The sequence below is a fragment of the Heterocephalus glaber genome, unplaced genomic scaffold (assembly GCF_053883595.1).
Source record: "Heterocephalus glaber isolate CG9 unplaced genomic scaffold, H.glaber_assembly_v1.0 deba00000901, whole genome shotgun sequence".
Lineage (NCBI taxonomy): Eukaryota > Metazoa > Chordata > Mammalia > Rodentia > Bathyergidae > Heterocephalus > Heterocephalus glaber.
In genome coordinates, this window is record NW_028258171.1 from 9,039,294 (window position 1) to 9,054,017 (window position 14,724).

At 34.4% G+C, this 14,724-nt stretch overlaps 1 protein-coding gene across 2 annotated transcripts in view; it reads right to left on the reverse strand.

Moving 5' to 3' along the window:
• Mdga2 (MAM domain containing glycosylphosphatidylinositol anchor 2) overlaps nt 1-14,724 on the reverse strand; it is an 801,066-nt gene that overhangs the window by 274,960 nt on the left and 511,382 nt on the right. For both annotated transcript variants that reach the window (XM_004835599.4, XM_087207963.1), the window contains one exon: nt 10,437-10,633. In XM_004835599.4, the coding sequence (XP_004835656.1) occupies nt 10,437-10,633 (197 nt within the window). The remainder of the gene's footprint in view (nt 1-10,436; nt 10,634-14,724) is intronic.

Here is a 14,724-nt window from a genome sequence, read left to right on the forward strand (position 1 = left end):
TCTGCCCTAGGAGCTTGGGATGGCAGCAGGGGAGCTTCCTTCTGGGTGCTAGGACTGGCTGAGCTTCTCTGCTCTAGGAGCCTGGGATGGAAGCGGGGAGCTTCCTTCCAGGTGCTGGGACTGGCTGAGCTTCACTGCCCTAGGAGCCTGGGATGGCGATGGGGGAAGCTTCCTTTCGGGTGCTGGGACCAGCTGAGCTTCGCTCCCCTAGGAGCCTGGGATGGAGGTGGGGAGCTTCCTTCCTGGTGCTGGGACCAGCTCACCTTCTCTGCCCTAGGAGCCTGGGATGGAGGTGGGGGAGCTTCCTTCCGGGTGCTGGGACCGGCTGAGCTTCATAGATACTAATTTTCAACACTCCATTGAAACTGTACCAATTAATGTCATTAATGTTGCTCTCTTAAAAATTCGATACATCTTTTACGTGTCCATATTTCTTAGATTTTTAACGTTTTGGATTATTTTTGCTAGTTTCAAAGCCCTTCATGTATAGGTTATTAGTTTGTAATACCTTGGACTTTTTTGGTTGATTTCTATTTCTGTTGTACAAATTGAAGTGTGTGATTGTGTCCTGATATACATTATTATACTTTCATTTACCTCCTATGTCTAGATAACTGATAAATCTCTGTTTAAAGACAAAAAAGTCACACTTCCAAAGTCAACAATAAGGCTGTAATAAGTTCTAGACTTTCACCCTTTTTCATGTCCTTTTACTTGTAATGTTTGTTATCAATTGCACTCTCACATTTTTTCTTTTTTCCTTTTTGATTACTTAAAATAATCTATACTAGTATTCTAATTTTTTTCAAATTTTTAAAAAGTCACTTATAGACTCCTGTATTTCCTGCATTATACACTGTCTCCCCCCAAATCCACACAATTCACGCTTTGTAAACAGAGAATAAATTTAGCTTGTCTTTTCTGTTTTGAGATTTTTTTTTCCTCCCTGGAGTGTTCCTTGACCTCTCCAAGCATGACTTCCCCACATCTCTGTCTGCATCTCAGAGCTCCCCTCTCATCTTCCTGGCCCTGACACCTATCTGGTGAGCATTTTCCCAATAGGGTGTGATGCTTCAAATCCAACAGTGAGTTCTACTCCATCACTGACCGGCCACCTCCAATCAGGTTTCTCTTCAGATGTTGTGACATTTTAAATGACAATCACCTTCATTCTCCCTATCATCCAAACTCAGAATTCATATCACCATCCACTTTTCATTGTTTTTCCTTCTGCCAGTTTAAACAGTGCTTTTGAATCATTCTTTAACTTTTTCTCCCCAAATATCCTTTTTCTGACAATCCTGTAGGCATAATACCTACTTTAGATGCTGATCAGTCATTGATTCAATAAATATTGATTATTCATTCTGGGTAACGTAATGTACTTTCAACTACAGAGAACTTCAGCTCTCTTTGACTCATATCATTCTGTATGACTCACCTGATCATGGCATTCAAGTGCTATGAAATCCTCAGTAACTCTCCTTATGTGAAAGGCTATTTAATCTTTTTAATTCTTACATTTGTGTTAGTACATTATGATTTTATTCTTTGTGGAGAGTTGGTACACGTACATAACATGTCAATTCTTATTCATTCCTTATCATCCTCTCCTTCCCTCTTCCCTAATCTTCCCTTTTGCAAAAGATCTATCTCCTTATTTCTTATTTTCTATTTTTTATTTTATTCTTTATATTTTATATTTCTCATATAAGAGAAACCATGAGATAGTTAACCTTGTTTTTCTGATTTATTTCGCTTAACATTATGGTCTGAAGGTGCATCTATATTTCTACAAATGATTACAAATACTTAGTTTGTCATCTCAGAATCTATGTACACTAAGCAAAACTACTTTTCTGCTATTCTTCTCATCAACTCTTTAATCCCATTAAATTAGTTTTACAGCTATTTTAAGGTGTCTTGTTCTGCTTTGAAACATTCTGTCATTAAAAAATCCCTACTTATTGATATGAATTATTTTTGTTCCTATTTGAACTGCTGGGTAGTTTAAAAAAATGTATGCCCTCTCAGACCACATCAGCTAAAAGGAAATTATCCTTTTTTGGAGTATCTCCTGAATTTTTATAGTACATCATGTACTTATAACTCACTACTTAGTGTTCAATTATGAGTTGTAAATGTGTTGACTTATTTCTTTAACTAAACAATAAGAACCCTTGGGACAGTGTTTTCTATCTCTCACAACATTTAAAGGGCCTTCCATAACCCTTACTTAAGAGATATTTGTTGCATAATAGAATATTTTAGAAGTTTGGTCTTTTCTTTTGAACATATCCTCCAAGAAGAAATGGAGTCATAATATTAGCACAATGACTGTAAAAACAAAAAGGCACAAAAATGCAGAATGTGCCCAAATTTCCAGCACCATTTATTGAAGATACATTCCTTTCCATAATATGTGTTCTTAGTGCCCTTCCTGAAGATTAGCTGTTGATTTAGGAATTTACTTCTAGGCTTTGTATTTTGTTCCATTGGTCTATGCATTAGGTTTTTTGCCAAATTCATGTTGTTTTGATTAAAATAGCTTTGTAGTATATTTTGAAGTAAGGTAGTGTAATGTCTCTTGCTTTGTTACTTTTGCTCAAGCATGGGCTAATTACACACGGTTTTTGTTGATGCCACACTAGTTTTTAAAATTCTTTCAACAGTCTTTATATTCAAATGATATTCTGTACTGAGTATCATTGGTACTCTGATAGGGATTGTATTGAATCTGTACATTGCCTTGGGTAGAATAGTCTGACAATATTGATTTTTCCTGTTCATATGAGATCATTTATATTTAATTGTATGAGTCTTCTTCTATTTCTTTTGATAATGTCTGATGCTTTTAATTATAGAGCACTTTCTCCTCTTTGATTAATTTTATTTCTGATATTTTTGTAGCCATTGAAAATATGATTACTTTTGTGATTTCTTTTTCAGAGAATGTGTTAATGGCATATAGTAATGCTGCTGATTTTGTATGTTGATTTTGTATCCTACAATTACACCAAACTCACTTCTCGTAGGTTTTTGGTGGAGTTCTTGAAGTCTCCTGTATGTACAGTCTCATTGCAAACTGTGACAGTTTCCTTTGGCTGCCCTTTATTTTCATCTGTTGCCAAAATACTCTAGCTAGAATTTCCAGTACTATATTAAATAAAACTACTGAACATTAACATCATTGTATTGCTCCAGATATTAGACATAAAATGTTCAGCTTTCCCTCACTCGGTGATATTAGCAGAGGAATTTGAATATATGACCTGTATTCCTGTATTTTTGTTAATTCATTTATTTCTATCCTAATTCATTCATAGTTTTGATCATGAAGGTATTTTTGAATTTTTTAAAAATGCTTTTTCTGTATGTGTTGAGATGGCTTTTGTCAGCTGATGTGGGTGTCACATTTATTGACTTGTCTATGGTAAATCATTCTTGTATCCTGGGATGAAGCACACTTGATCATAGTGAATATTATTATTAATATGCTCTCGCATTCGGCTATTAAGCTTGTTTTAGAATTTCCACATCTAAATCATCAAATATAAATTTCCCTAGAGTTTCTTTTTTACGTTGTGTCTTTATCTTGTTTTGGTATCGGGTAATGCTGGTCAAATAGAATGAGTTTGGAAGAATTTATTTCTTTACAACTTTTAGAAATATTTGACAAGGATCAGTATTTGCTCTTTAGTGTTGGAAGAACTGAGCAGCGACACCATCTAGTCCTGGGCTTTCTTTGAAGGGAGCCATTTTGTTACTGATTCAATCTTACTGCTTATTCTAAGTTTGTTCAGGTTTTCTAGTTCTTTGTAACTCAAACTTAGTAATGTGTTTGTGTACAGGAATTTTTACATTTTCTCTAGGTTACCAATTTGTTGGTATAGAGCTATTCATAATAACCTCCAAAGAAACTTGGCAGCAGCAATAAGAATTTTTAAAATATTAGCATTAACATAGGATGCAAGATGCACTTATGAAGCAGAGGCCATTCACAGAAGAACTCAACAGTTATGGGCAAGAGAATGTGAAAGGGAAGTAAATCCTCAAGGAAAATATATGTCTTATATAAAGTATATCTGAACAATAGCAGTGGAGCTCTGGCCATTAAAATTTAAAGATCACTTTTCTAATAAATGCAATCTTGAAATGTTTTGTATATTTTGTGGTCAGGATTGCTGTTGGTATTCATTTTATCCAAAAACAAAGAATATAAATTGGGTAGTAATATTAAGGCTTTAAGATTTAAAAAGAAGTTATGCCATCCTTTGATATGATTTCTACTCTTTAAAGAAAAATAAGCATGGCCCAGTTAAGTAGAATGTTTTGCACACACATATGCTAGTTAATTCTTACAATAGAACAGCAAAATGGACACAGGAGAAAGGCACACAAAAGAGAAAGAGAAGTGTCTAGAGCCATGATTTTCCAATCATTCATCTCTCATAGGATTGGACAATTGTCTGGCCAAGTTGAGATAATAACTTCCTGTAGTTAGAAAGAAAGATACCAAAATTGCATGAAGCTACGAGCACACATACAAAATTAATTTGTATACCAGGATAAGCAGGATGAGGCTGACAAAGCTGTTAAAAATGTAAATAATTATAGGAGGAATTATGAAATAATTTGAACTTTACCTACTTAATTCACCTCATTCAAGAAATGGTGAAGAATTTTTTTAAAAATATACATAGTGATAGGTCTCCCACTACCTCAGCAGCTATTATGTATAGTAGCTGCCCTCTTCCTATCATGCCTTGCCCCTCCCCTGTGTGACGTCAGGCCAAGATGGTTGCTCCCACCAAAGAACAAACCCTTCTTCCCAGCATGCCCCTGTTCCCGCCTAAAGAGTAACCTAATACTCGCTCACCTCCTACCACTTAGTAATGCTCCTCCATTCACTAGTCACTACCTCACTCTACCCCACCTCAGCCCCTACAAACCCCACCCCAGTCTCTATAAAAGACTCTCCCTGCCCCGGCCATATTGCTTTTGTCTCTCCTTTATTCAGAGACAGCCCGGCAGATCTGTTCCCCTAATAAAGGCTTGTTGTGGCCTGGTCTAGTCTTGGTCTGTGGCCTTTTACCTGACACATAGCATATAACAAAAGATTACCAATACCGTGTGTGGATGCATGCTATCAAATGGCATAGATGTATATATACAACCACATTTTTGATTTAGACGTCACCATTTATAGCTGCCTTATAACATAACATTAATTTATTTTGTTGATCACATGAATTTGATATTCTGTGATACTGTAGTCTTTTTGTATGTGAATTTCCATGATTTGTTAAAAAGAATTTTGAGTTGATTATTGTCTAATTGTATAATTAGTCTAATTAGCCTAATTATAACAAATTATGTAATTGATGTAAATATGTTCAGTCTTGTAATTAGTTGGTATAATTACAATACACAAGATGATGTCATGAATATCTTACAAAAGTTCTAGAAAAATGGCAAGTGAATGTGCAATTTGTAAAATTTAAGTACAAATTTATGAAACAATTATAAAATAATCTACAACAATTATATTTAAACTTCTAAAACTATTTTTAAATAAAAGAAATAAAGAGAAAGCATGTCATGCATAAGTGGACTTGACCAATACTGACACTACTGTGATTTAAAAACATACATGAGCCCAGTCAGTATTTTCATGCTACTTTTAAAATAAATGGGAACTTCTAAAATATATTTATTTGAGTTTATCATTATACTGCAAAATCAACAAAAGTATAAAGCCTTCCAATTTACATTCATGGTAGGTAGCTGTAATTTAGATTACAATATATGCTAGCCTACGTCTTTCAGTACTGAGTAGAGTTATGAAAAGCATTCCTCTTAGCCTTATGATTTCTTAGGCTTATGATTTCATATCAGTCTCAGGACCACAAACCAATTTCATTCTGGAAATATAATCTTAAAAAGCTATAAACAAGGTTTTTGTCACTCAATAGGCTTGTGAAATACATATTCAATTCAAATTGATATAGTTATTAACCTACAATGAATGGGCATGCAGGATAGAGATCTCTCATTGTTTTAGAAATGCTTTTTATTAAAAGTAAGATATTATTATGAAATAGTATTATTATCAGGAACCTAATATCCTTCAACGAAATTTAATTTCTGACATTAAAAGACTCCACAGCCAAATGATCTACCATATGAACGCTACCACAGCACAGCCTCTGGAAGCCTTCCCGGGCTTCATAGTAAACCACTCCCACACTTGTCAATCATTGTCCCAGCCGAGCACAGGAACGGAAACCCTGGAGACATTATCTTCCTGGTGTATTGCTTGCAGATGCTAAATCTTCCACTGAAATGTGTCCTGCACTATTATGTACCTCGATTTTGATAAACATTTTTTTACTTTGTATCATAATTCCTGTTTATCATAACTTTTCCCTCATATATGCATAAAATTAGGAGAGGAAGAGCTTTGCTAGTAGCTTCTAAATCTCTGTCAAAGATTTGCTCATATCTTGCACGTGGTAGATCTCAGTTGTTTTAACTGAATCTTATTTATATTATAAAACCCCAAAAGCCATGGACTATAGCTCCATAGAGATAAATTATTACTGAAGTGCTCTTCTATGGGTTGAATGTCCACTCCAAAATGAATGTTGCTATTTAATTGCTGCTGTGGCAACATTGGCAGGTGAGACCTTTAAGATGTAATGAGCCAGGGAGGCTTCATGCCTTTGTCAAGGGAATGGGTAAGTGCATCCCGGCTGGCTTTGTTTTAAAATGAGCTTTGTATTGCACTCCCAGGCATGTGGTGACTTGTCAAGAAGAAACTCCTCGTTCACTGACACCTTGATAATGTCCTTCCCAGCTTCCAGAACTGTGAGAAATAAATTTCTTTTCTTTATTAATTACCCAGTGTATCTCTTTAGTAGTAAAAAAAAAAAATGGACTAAAACAAGCTCGAATTAAGACAATACTAACAAGGAAAGTGTTTTTTTTATAGACTATTCATGGCAGTGGATGGGAAAAACAGTTGAAGAAATCAGTAACATCTATGAATAAGATGTATGTAAATATAAAAACACCAGCACAATAAACAAAAGGAAAATAAACACCATTCCTATCTCATTACAAAGCAAACAAAATTCAATATTTGGAAGTATTTCAAAGATACAAGACCAGATGTATTTAAAATCTGAAACAAATTTGATGTGTGAAACAAATAACTGCTTCTTTTAATTCAATAACAAAATTGCGTATAATTACTTTAAGAGATAGGTCTGGGTTTATTATCAAATGTAGATAAACATAACCTAATATGATATCTTTATAAATCAGAACCTACATAAAACTTGTAACATTTGGAAACACATTAAAATGGACTTATTTATAACATCATCCTCATTCAAATTTCCCTATTTCTTTAGTGAGTGAAAAGGGGTAGAGTAACAGAGAGTGATTCAGGAGTTACCAGTAAATTGAAGTCAAATTTAAATATTCTGCAGCTAGTAATTCATTCAGACATGAGTCAGGCACTGTTCCAGTTGAAAGGGCAGACTATGTCTCTATATTTAGCGAGTTCATGTTCAAATACACAAATAAAATGATTCGATAGTTTTACTCTAGGAGAAAAAAAAGCTGGTTATCGGAAAAGAGAAATTATGGAAGGGAAGGAATGTTATTTCATACATGACGTATTTGGGAAGGCCTTTGGAAGAAATGAGTCCTCATTGTTAAGACTCTTGCCAGATTATTATAAGCAAAAAGCACTCTGTGTGGAAGGATCAATGACATCAGACTCCAGGCATAGAGGGTTTGGATCTGGGTAGGGATGGTGTGATCAAAACAGTGCAGTAAGCTATAGAAAACTGGATCAGAGAGAGCAAGGCAGGACAAGGTTGGACATTATGTAATCAGCCATAGTACTGGCTTTATTCTTAACATATGGTAATGGAATGAATGGTTAAATCAGGAAAAACCATTTGATCAGATTTACATTTTTAAGTAACCAATCTGGATAGTTGGAGTTTTCTGTAATAAATCATGACCATGTAGAAGTCTGTTGCAATAGTCTACAAAGAAATGTTGGAAGATACATGACATATGGTTGAAATTTGTAGATAGCAGTCCCAAGCAGTATATTGACATGTGCTTTATGAAAAAAATCATTGATAATCTCTTATCTTTGAAAAGAGCCAATGTTGTATATGGTAATAAGGACCAAATTTGCCATATGTTGATGTCTGAATTTTTCTATCCATTGTTCTACATAATGTATTTAATAAAAACATTAAATATACATGCAATATAAAAGATATTAAAGTAATACCTGTTCCAACATCATATTCAGGAGACATACATAACCAACTCAGAGAGATAAGCAAAATAACTAACAAAAGGCAAAAAATACCCATTTTGAAAATACAAGCTGAAATTGCACTATCCTGGCAATTATTAACTACAGGTACCTAATCCAGAAAACGAAATTTCAAGAAATGTTTGTTTCTTAAGTATTTCTTTAAAAAATTAATTCAGACTGTCCAAATGACAGTTACTAGCACAGCCAAGGGTGGAGAAAGCCAAAAAAAGAAAGTATTGGTATGAGAATGTTCAAATTTAAAAACTTGTTTTCCATTCAAAAAATGGGAGGGCAAAGAGGAGAAAATAAAAATTATCCTTAAAAGGCAGAATCAATAACCTCTACAACAGTCTGAGAACTCTAATAGGATGGTATCTGAAAATTCTTTACAGAAAATAGAGACAAATTCAAAGGAACGAATGAGAAGCCCTATTTTTCTTGTTTGATAGCCATAAAAATTCGTAATTATTTTGAGAGTATAAAATATCTTACTAAAGTTCCATAAGGCCCATGTATTCATTTCCAAGTAAACAGACACATTTGCAGGTAGAAAATACCTGCAAGAGCATGGTGATATTCAAAAGTTTATATTTTGGCAAATCAGAACCTGCCAAAGCAGTACACTTTTGAAAAAAATTAAAGAATACATATTTTAAATTTACAATACATGGCAAAGTATAGAAATGTTTGTCATGTGGTCAGATGCTATTGTGTCATCATTGTGTTCTTCCACAGTTAATATACAATGTTGGCAATTGATCTGAAAGAGATCATTTTATTAATATTTATTAATAAATTTATTATATTTATTAATATAATATCAATTTATTATAAAGAAATATATTTAATGATGAAAAATATGATGTTGGGTAACTTACAAGATCAGGATAACTTTATTTTAATAAAATTTATGTCTGAAAGCTGTAATAATCATCAAAATGTTGAAGTAGAATATTTATAATACTTGAACTTTTATTTTTTGTTTTTTGGGGGGTTTTTTGGTAAGGGGTTTGAACTCAGGACCTTGTACTTGCGAGGCAGGCGTTGGCACCACTGAGCTAAATCCCCAGCCCAAGAAGTTTTATTTTTTGTATCTCCAGTTATGGACAGATTTCTCAAATATATATACAATATGGTCAAATTCTTTTTTATCTTGTAGTCTATCTAATTTTCCTTAAGTTTTAGTTATGGTCATAATTTTTTTTTTTTGAAACAACCTCGCTCGCTGTGAGTTCAGACTGGCCTTCAGGTGACTGGCCTTGAACTCGTGGCAATCATCCTGCCTCAGCTTTCCAAATGCTGGGATTACAGGCATGTGCCACCACACTCAGCTCATAATTCTTTTAAACATTTGTCCAAATAACATTTTTTTTCAGTTTAAAACTTCTTTATTAACTAAGATTTGTGCTTCTTTCAAAACATCAGTAAAGCTATATTATATAATTCCTTTCAAATATTTCCACAAATTTCAATGTCTTCCCCTAGAATTATTAATTCTCCATTCTGAATATATTATTATAGTAATATTTTTATCACATATTCACTCCATGTAAATTAATGCTTTCTTACTGAGCCTGAATGATTCATTAATACTTTCATTTTTCACATAATTAAGTCTTTAGCTCCAAACTAATTTTAAAAAAAAATTTTAATGGAAATTAAAGATAGATTTTTTCCTAAATCCAAAGACAAATAACTTTCAGATTCCTTTCTTAAAAATAATTTACCATCGCAAATTGAGAAATTAAAATAACTCCTTTAAGAAGAGAAAGGTTTCCACAGAAAACAAATTGATCAGTTCAATGCAAATTAATTATATACATTATAGGGTAAATTTATGGATAAAGAAATATAAATTAGAATATATTAAATTAAAAGACCCTTTCAAGGGTTAATATTGTAAATTTGCTACATATAAGAAAAGTTGTCCTTTAAATTCTCAGATCTTTCAGTCAAACACATTCTGTTTTTCAAAGGATCAGCTTTGGAGAAATTTTATTTTTAAATAGCTGTAATTCTGCATGGTTCCTTAATTAGGAAAGTCTTCTGGTAGAGTGGGTTGGAAATGCTATGCTTTGACACTTACCTGGGTAAAGAAGGGTTCATAAATCTCAACTCCTTTATCGGATCCTTGTAGTAACACTTCCTGGCCCCGTCTCCAGCTGTACCTAACAGGTGGATTGGAGTTGGCAACGCAGCGGAGGAATACTGTTCTCTCATAGTAAAACTGTTCTTTAGCTTCACCTATACTCTGATGAACAGTTACTACTGGATCATCCAAATCTAGAAGAAATAAAAATAACCAAGTGTCAATGTTATGAATTGAATGGCTTTCAACGTGCCTTACACGGATAGCACTAACCAATGATGCATATTCCTTATTGATTGCATTCCTTATCACCGGGTTCACTACTTTCATTGAACTTACTGAATTCATTTTCAAAGAAACTTGCAATGATAAGAACATATCCAATCGTTATTTCTTCAGAACTGTATTCATTGAGACAAAACAAATGACCTTGCATGTTCAATCTCCTTGCCAACAGCCATATATAACAGCTCCACAAATGAGAGCAACATTCAAATCTCTCATTTAGAGGAGTTTAGACAAAACAATGAAGCAGAGAAATCAAAAGTGACAGAAAAATCAATTGTGTGCAACTCAGTTGACTCTTTTTCATAGTGTACTTCTCTTATCACTTACTAATAACCAATGTTTTTAAAATAAAAGAATTATGTTTACAATTATACTCTATATAGCAAAATATGATCTTGAACTGAGTTAAATTTTACTCTCATCTAAGATTTTACATTAGATTTGCTAATTTAAAATGTGCTAACAGAAGGCACTATTAAAAGGCCCTGGTATTTCTATTGCTGAATACTAGAAAAAATATGTGACATTTTATATACCTTTTAAAGGACTATTCCACATAGGGTTTAGGATTTTCTGGGAAAAGATCTGTTTGTAAATTTCATGGGCTTGTTGGTCATTTGCTTATTGTGTTAAAAACTCATCTCCATCCTTGTGGTATAAAAGTACCCAAAGACATTATGTAAATGAATAAAGGATGAATGTTGCTGAGTAAAACTTCCAATGAAAATTTAATATAAATACAGGCACTCCCAGACAAATGTAGCTAATGGATCCAGCACCTGGTAGAGCATAAGAGGAGAAGAAATTCAGAAATGTACTTGCCTTAGACAACAACAAGCTCTTAGTCTCATGTGGTAGAATAAACTTAGTATATACACGTATTTACTGTGATGTTAACACTTAGGAATTTCACCTTTACTCTTTCTGCTTTATAATGAGAGGTTACTTAACTTTGGTGAGCTTCAATTTTCTTACCAGTAAAATGGAAATAGTAATGACACCATATTATTCAGGCTGTTGAGGATTAAATAAGTACATAGTAAATTCTCAACAAAAGTTAGCTATCAGTATTATTATTAATTATATTGTCATCACGAGAGTCTCATTTAAGTAACTCCTGTTGATTTCATGTCTTCTTGCTGCTATCTCACCAATTCACAATGCACTCAACTCTCATTATAAATAGGTACAAATAGGTCACTTGCCCATTTGTTCAGACTACCAAATGCTTCCACACGATAAGCACTTTTATGTGAAAGCTTGAAGAAAAGCCACTACATTTATATGGACATAAGAGTAATGAACTGTGTGAGCATTATGTCACTCTGTATATTTAAAAGGCATTGTTCCTGAGAAAAAGACTCTAATCCAGAAAATATCACAAAGCCAACAAAACTAGTGAAGTAATAGCTGCCTTATGGAATCAAAGTAGAGAATTTCCCCCATCTTTTAAAAAAGTATTCTTTGAAGTGAATTGCTTGACAGTAATTCTGGTTTTGCAACATTCTAAAGTTTTTTCTTCTTCTTCCAACATTAGAATCTTTTCACAGCTACCTCAAAGGCCTCTAATTTTAGTAGTGCAAATTTACCAAACAACTGCTGCTTTTTGGTAAAGTTTAAGGAACTTTCATTTAAAATTCACTCTATTAGCTGTGCAAGGATATATATGCTATCTGGTCTTAATAAGTTGGTATATTTAGAGATTCTTGAATCATCATCATAAAAGTTTACAAGTTTTTCAAATATATCACATATTCACTCATTTAGTGATTAGCTTCTCATATATAAATCTTAGAGGAGTTTAACTGTACTTCATTGAATGGAAAAAATTACTGTACGTTTCTGTATTTTTTGTAAAAAGTATAATTTTCTTTCTTGGTCAAAATCTAATTTCCCTTAATCATTGGTTCTTTTTCAAAAGATATAAGCTGGAGCATGTTGTAAGAACAGAATTATGAAGCCGAAAAGCATAGGAACAAAAGAATTGGCTGGTAATCAATAAGCTGATGTAACAACGGTAAGTATCCTTGGGTGGTGAATAGTTAACAGTGTTACACTTTCCAACATCAATTTATTGATGTGTTCTTAACTTTTTTCTTGTTAGGTGGTGGTGTCAGCAGGCTTGGTGAGAAATAGACTAAATCTAAACAACTGGTTAAACACGCTCTTCCCTGGTGTAGCTGGGTTTTGGGTCACTGGCCTTGTGAGAAACTCATTCTGTGACAAAGCTTACTGGACATTCTCTTGCCTGTGTTATCTGCCAGATTCACACATGTTTAGGAATTTCTACTTCATGAAATTCTCAAGTGAATTTCTTCTCTTTAGAATTAAAAACTAACCAGCCTTAACAAGATTACACAAGCAAAATAATGGCATGGCTGGAAAAAATATTTTCACTCGGGAGGTTATACCTAGTGTGTGCATGTATGTATATGTTTATATAGACAAAAACATTTATGTCACAATCAATTTTAATGTATTATATATATTCCATGATTCCTAAGTGTGTTACAAATATGCGTATTTATCTTAGGTCAGATTTATGAGAAGAGGGATGTTGGGAGATGTGTGAGCAGGAAGTGTGTTAGGTAGGAGCTCCTAGGTCAACAGTGGGGAGTGAAGGAAGGAGGATTGGGTAGGGGAAGGGCTGAACTCTATGGAGTTGCAATGTAGATCTCTGTAGCTTTGGGGAAGTTCTGGAGCTGTGATGCACCCTCAGAGATGTCCTGCCCTCGGGCAAAGTGTCTAAGCTTTCTACACCTACCCATAGTGCCAGGAAGCAGCTAGTCCATTTGTGTTGCTTCTCACCAAGGAGTATGACCTTGGAAAGGCCTGGTTTTATTTGTCTTAGGGAAATCTCTAGAAAGGGAATGAGCTGGTGGCTACCAGCTGCTAGAGGAAAGAGTGCTTTGTTCTTGAGGAGGAGATGGGGATCTGTGCACTACAGAATCCACTCAGAGCCACTTGCTGGGGATGACAATTCTGGCTAGTTTCCTTTTCTGGGAAAATTTTCAGAAGGCACAGTAAAAGGATGCTATTCATCATCTCCTCTACCATTACTGTCCTATATTCCCTGTACCTTGGGCTAGTGCATCTTGTTAAGGTATAGGTAACTTCCCTACTGGTGTTAGCAGAACTTTGTCACTGAGAAATGTAAGATCTTGGTCACCATACCCTTCTAAGGCCATGGTTGATGCACTGGCCTGTTTAGCAACAAAATCGAAGGAGAGAACACCGAGAGATAACCCATGAATCAACTAGGTATCAGACACATTCTTTACTGCCTCACTGTGTAACAACAGCCCTACCTCCCGTGGAACCCATAGCCTACTTACTCCTGCCAGGACAGTGACTCTTCTTATCTGCTGTTTCCTGACACAGGAAACTAAATGGCTAAATAACTTTCATGCCAAAAGATTAATGGGGCTCTTGCTGTGCACTTAGTAAAAGCGATTTTCCTTTCTGGGAACTGAGACCTCTAAACTGGCAAAGCTCAGAGATGCGGGAAGAGAAGTGTAGATTCCCCAAGTAGGTCATTGGATGAGATGGTAGTAAGTGAAGTCACTGCTTGATTCTTGGACCTATACATTTTTTACAGTAAAATAAAATATCATATAATAATGGTAACTGATTTAGGATTAAACTTCATCCTAGCAAATAACATCTTCCTCTCACTGGATGTTATCTCCACAAGACTCAGTTGCCCTTTCAAAAGGCCATCTGATCATTGTATTAAGTTGGAAATTTTAAGTGATGTGGTATATGCTGAGACAAGATAATCCTATGGTAACTTGCGCACTTCACAATCCTAGATATCCACATCAACCTGGACCCCATGCAGACAGTCCTCAAAATGTTTCAGCAGTAGATGTCTACACAAGGAATTGGATGCAGAATCTTATAGAGAGAACTTATAGGTTCGTTATCATGTATACTCAAAAGAGTTGCAGGATTCTTCCCAGGGATTCAGTTTCTTTTCAGTAAAATGAGTTCAAGG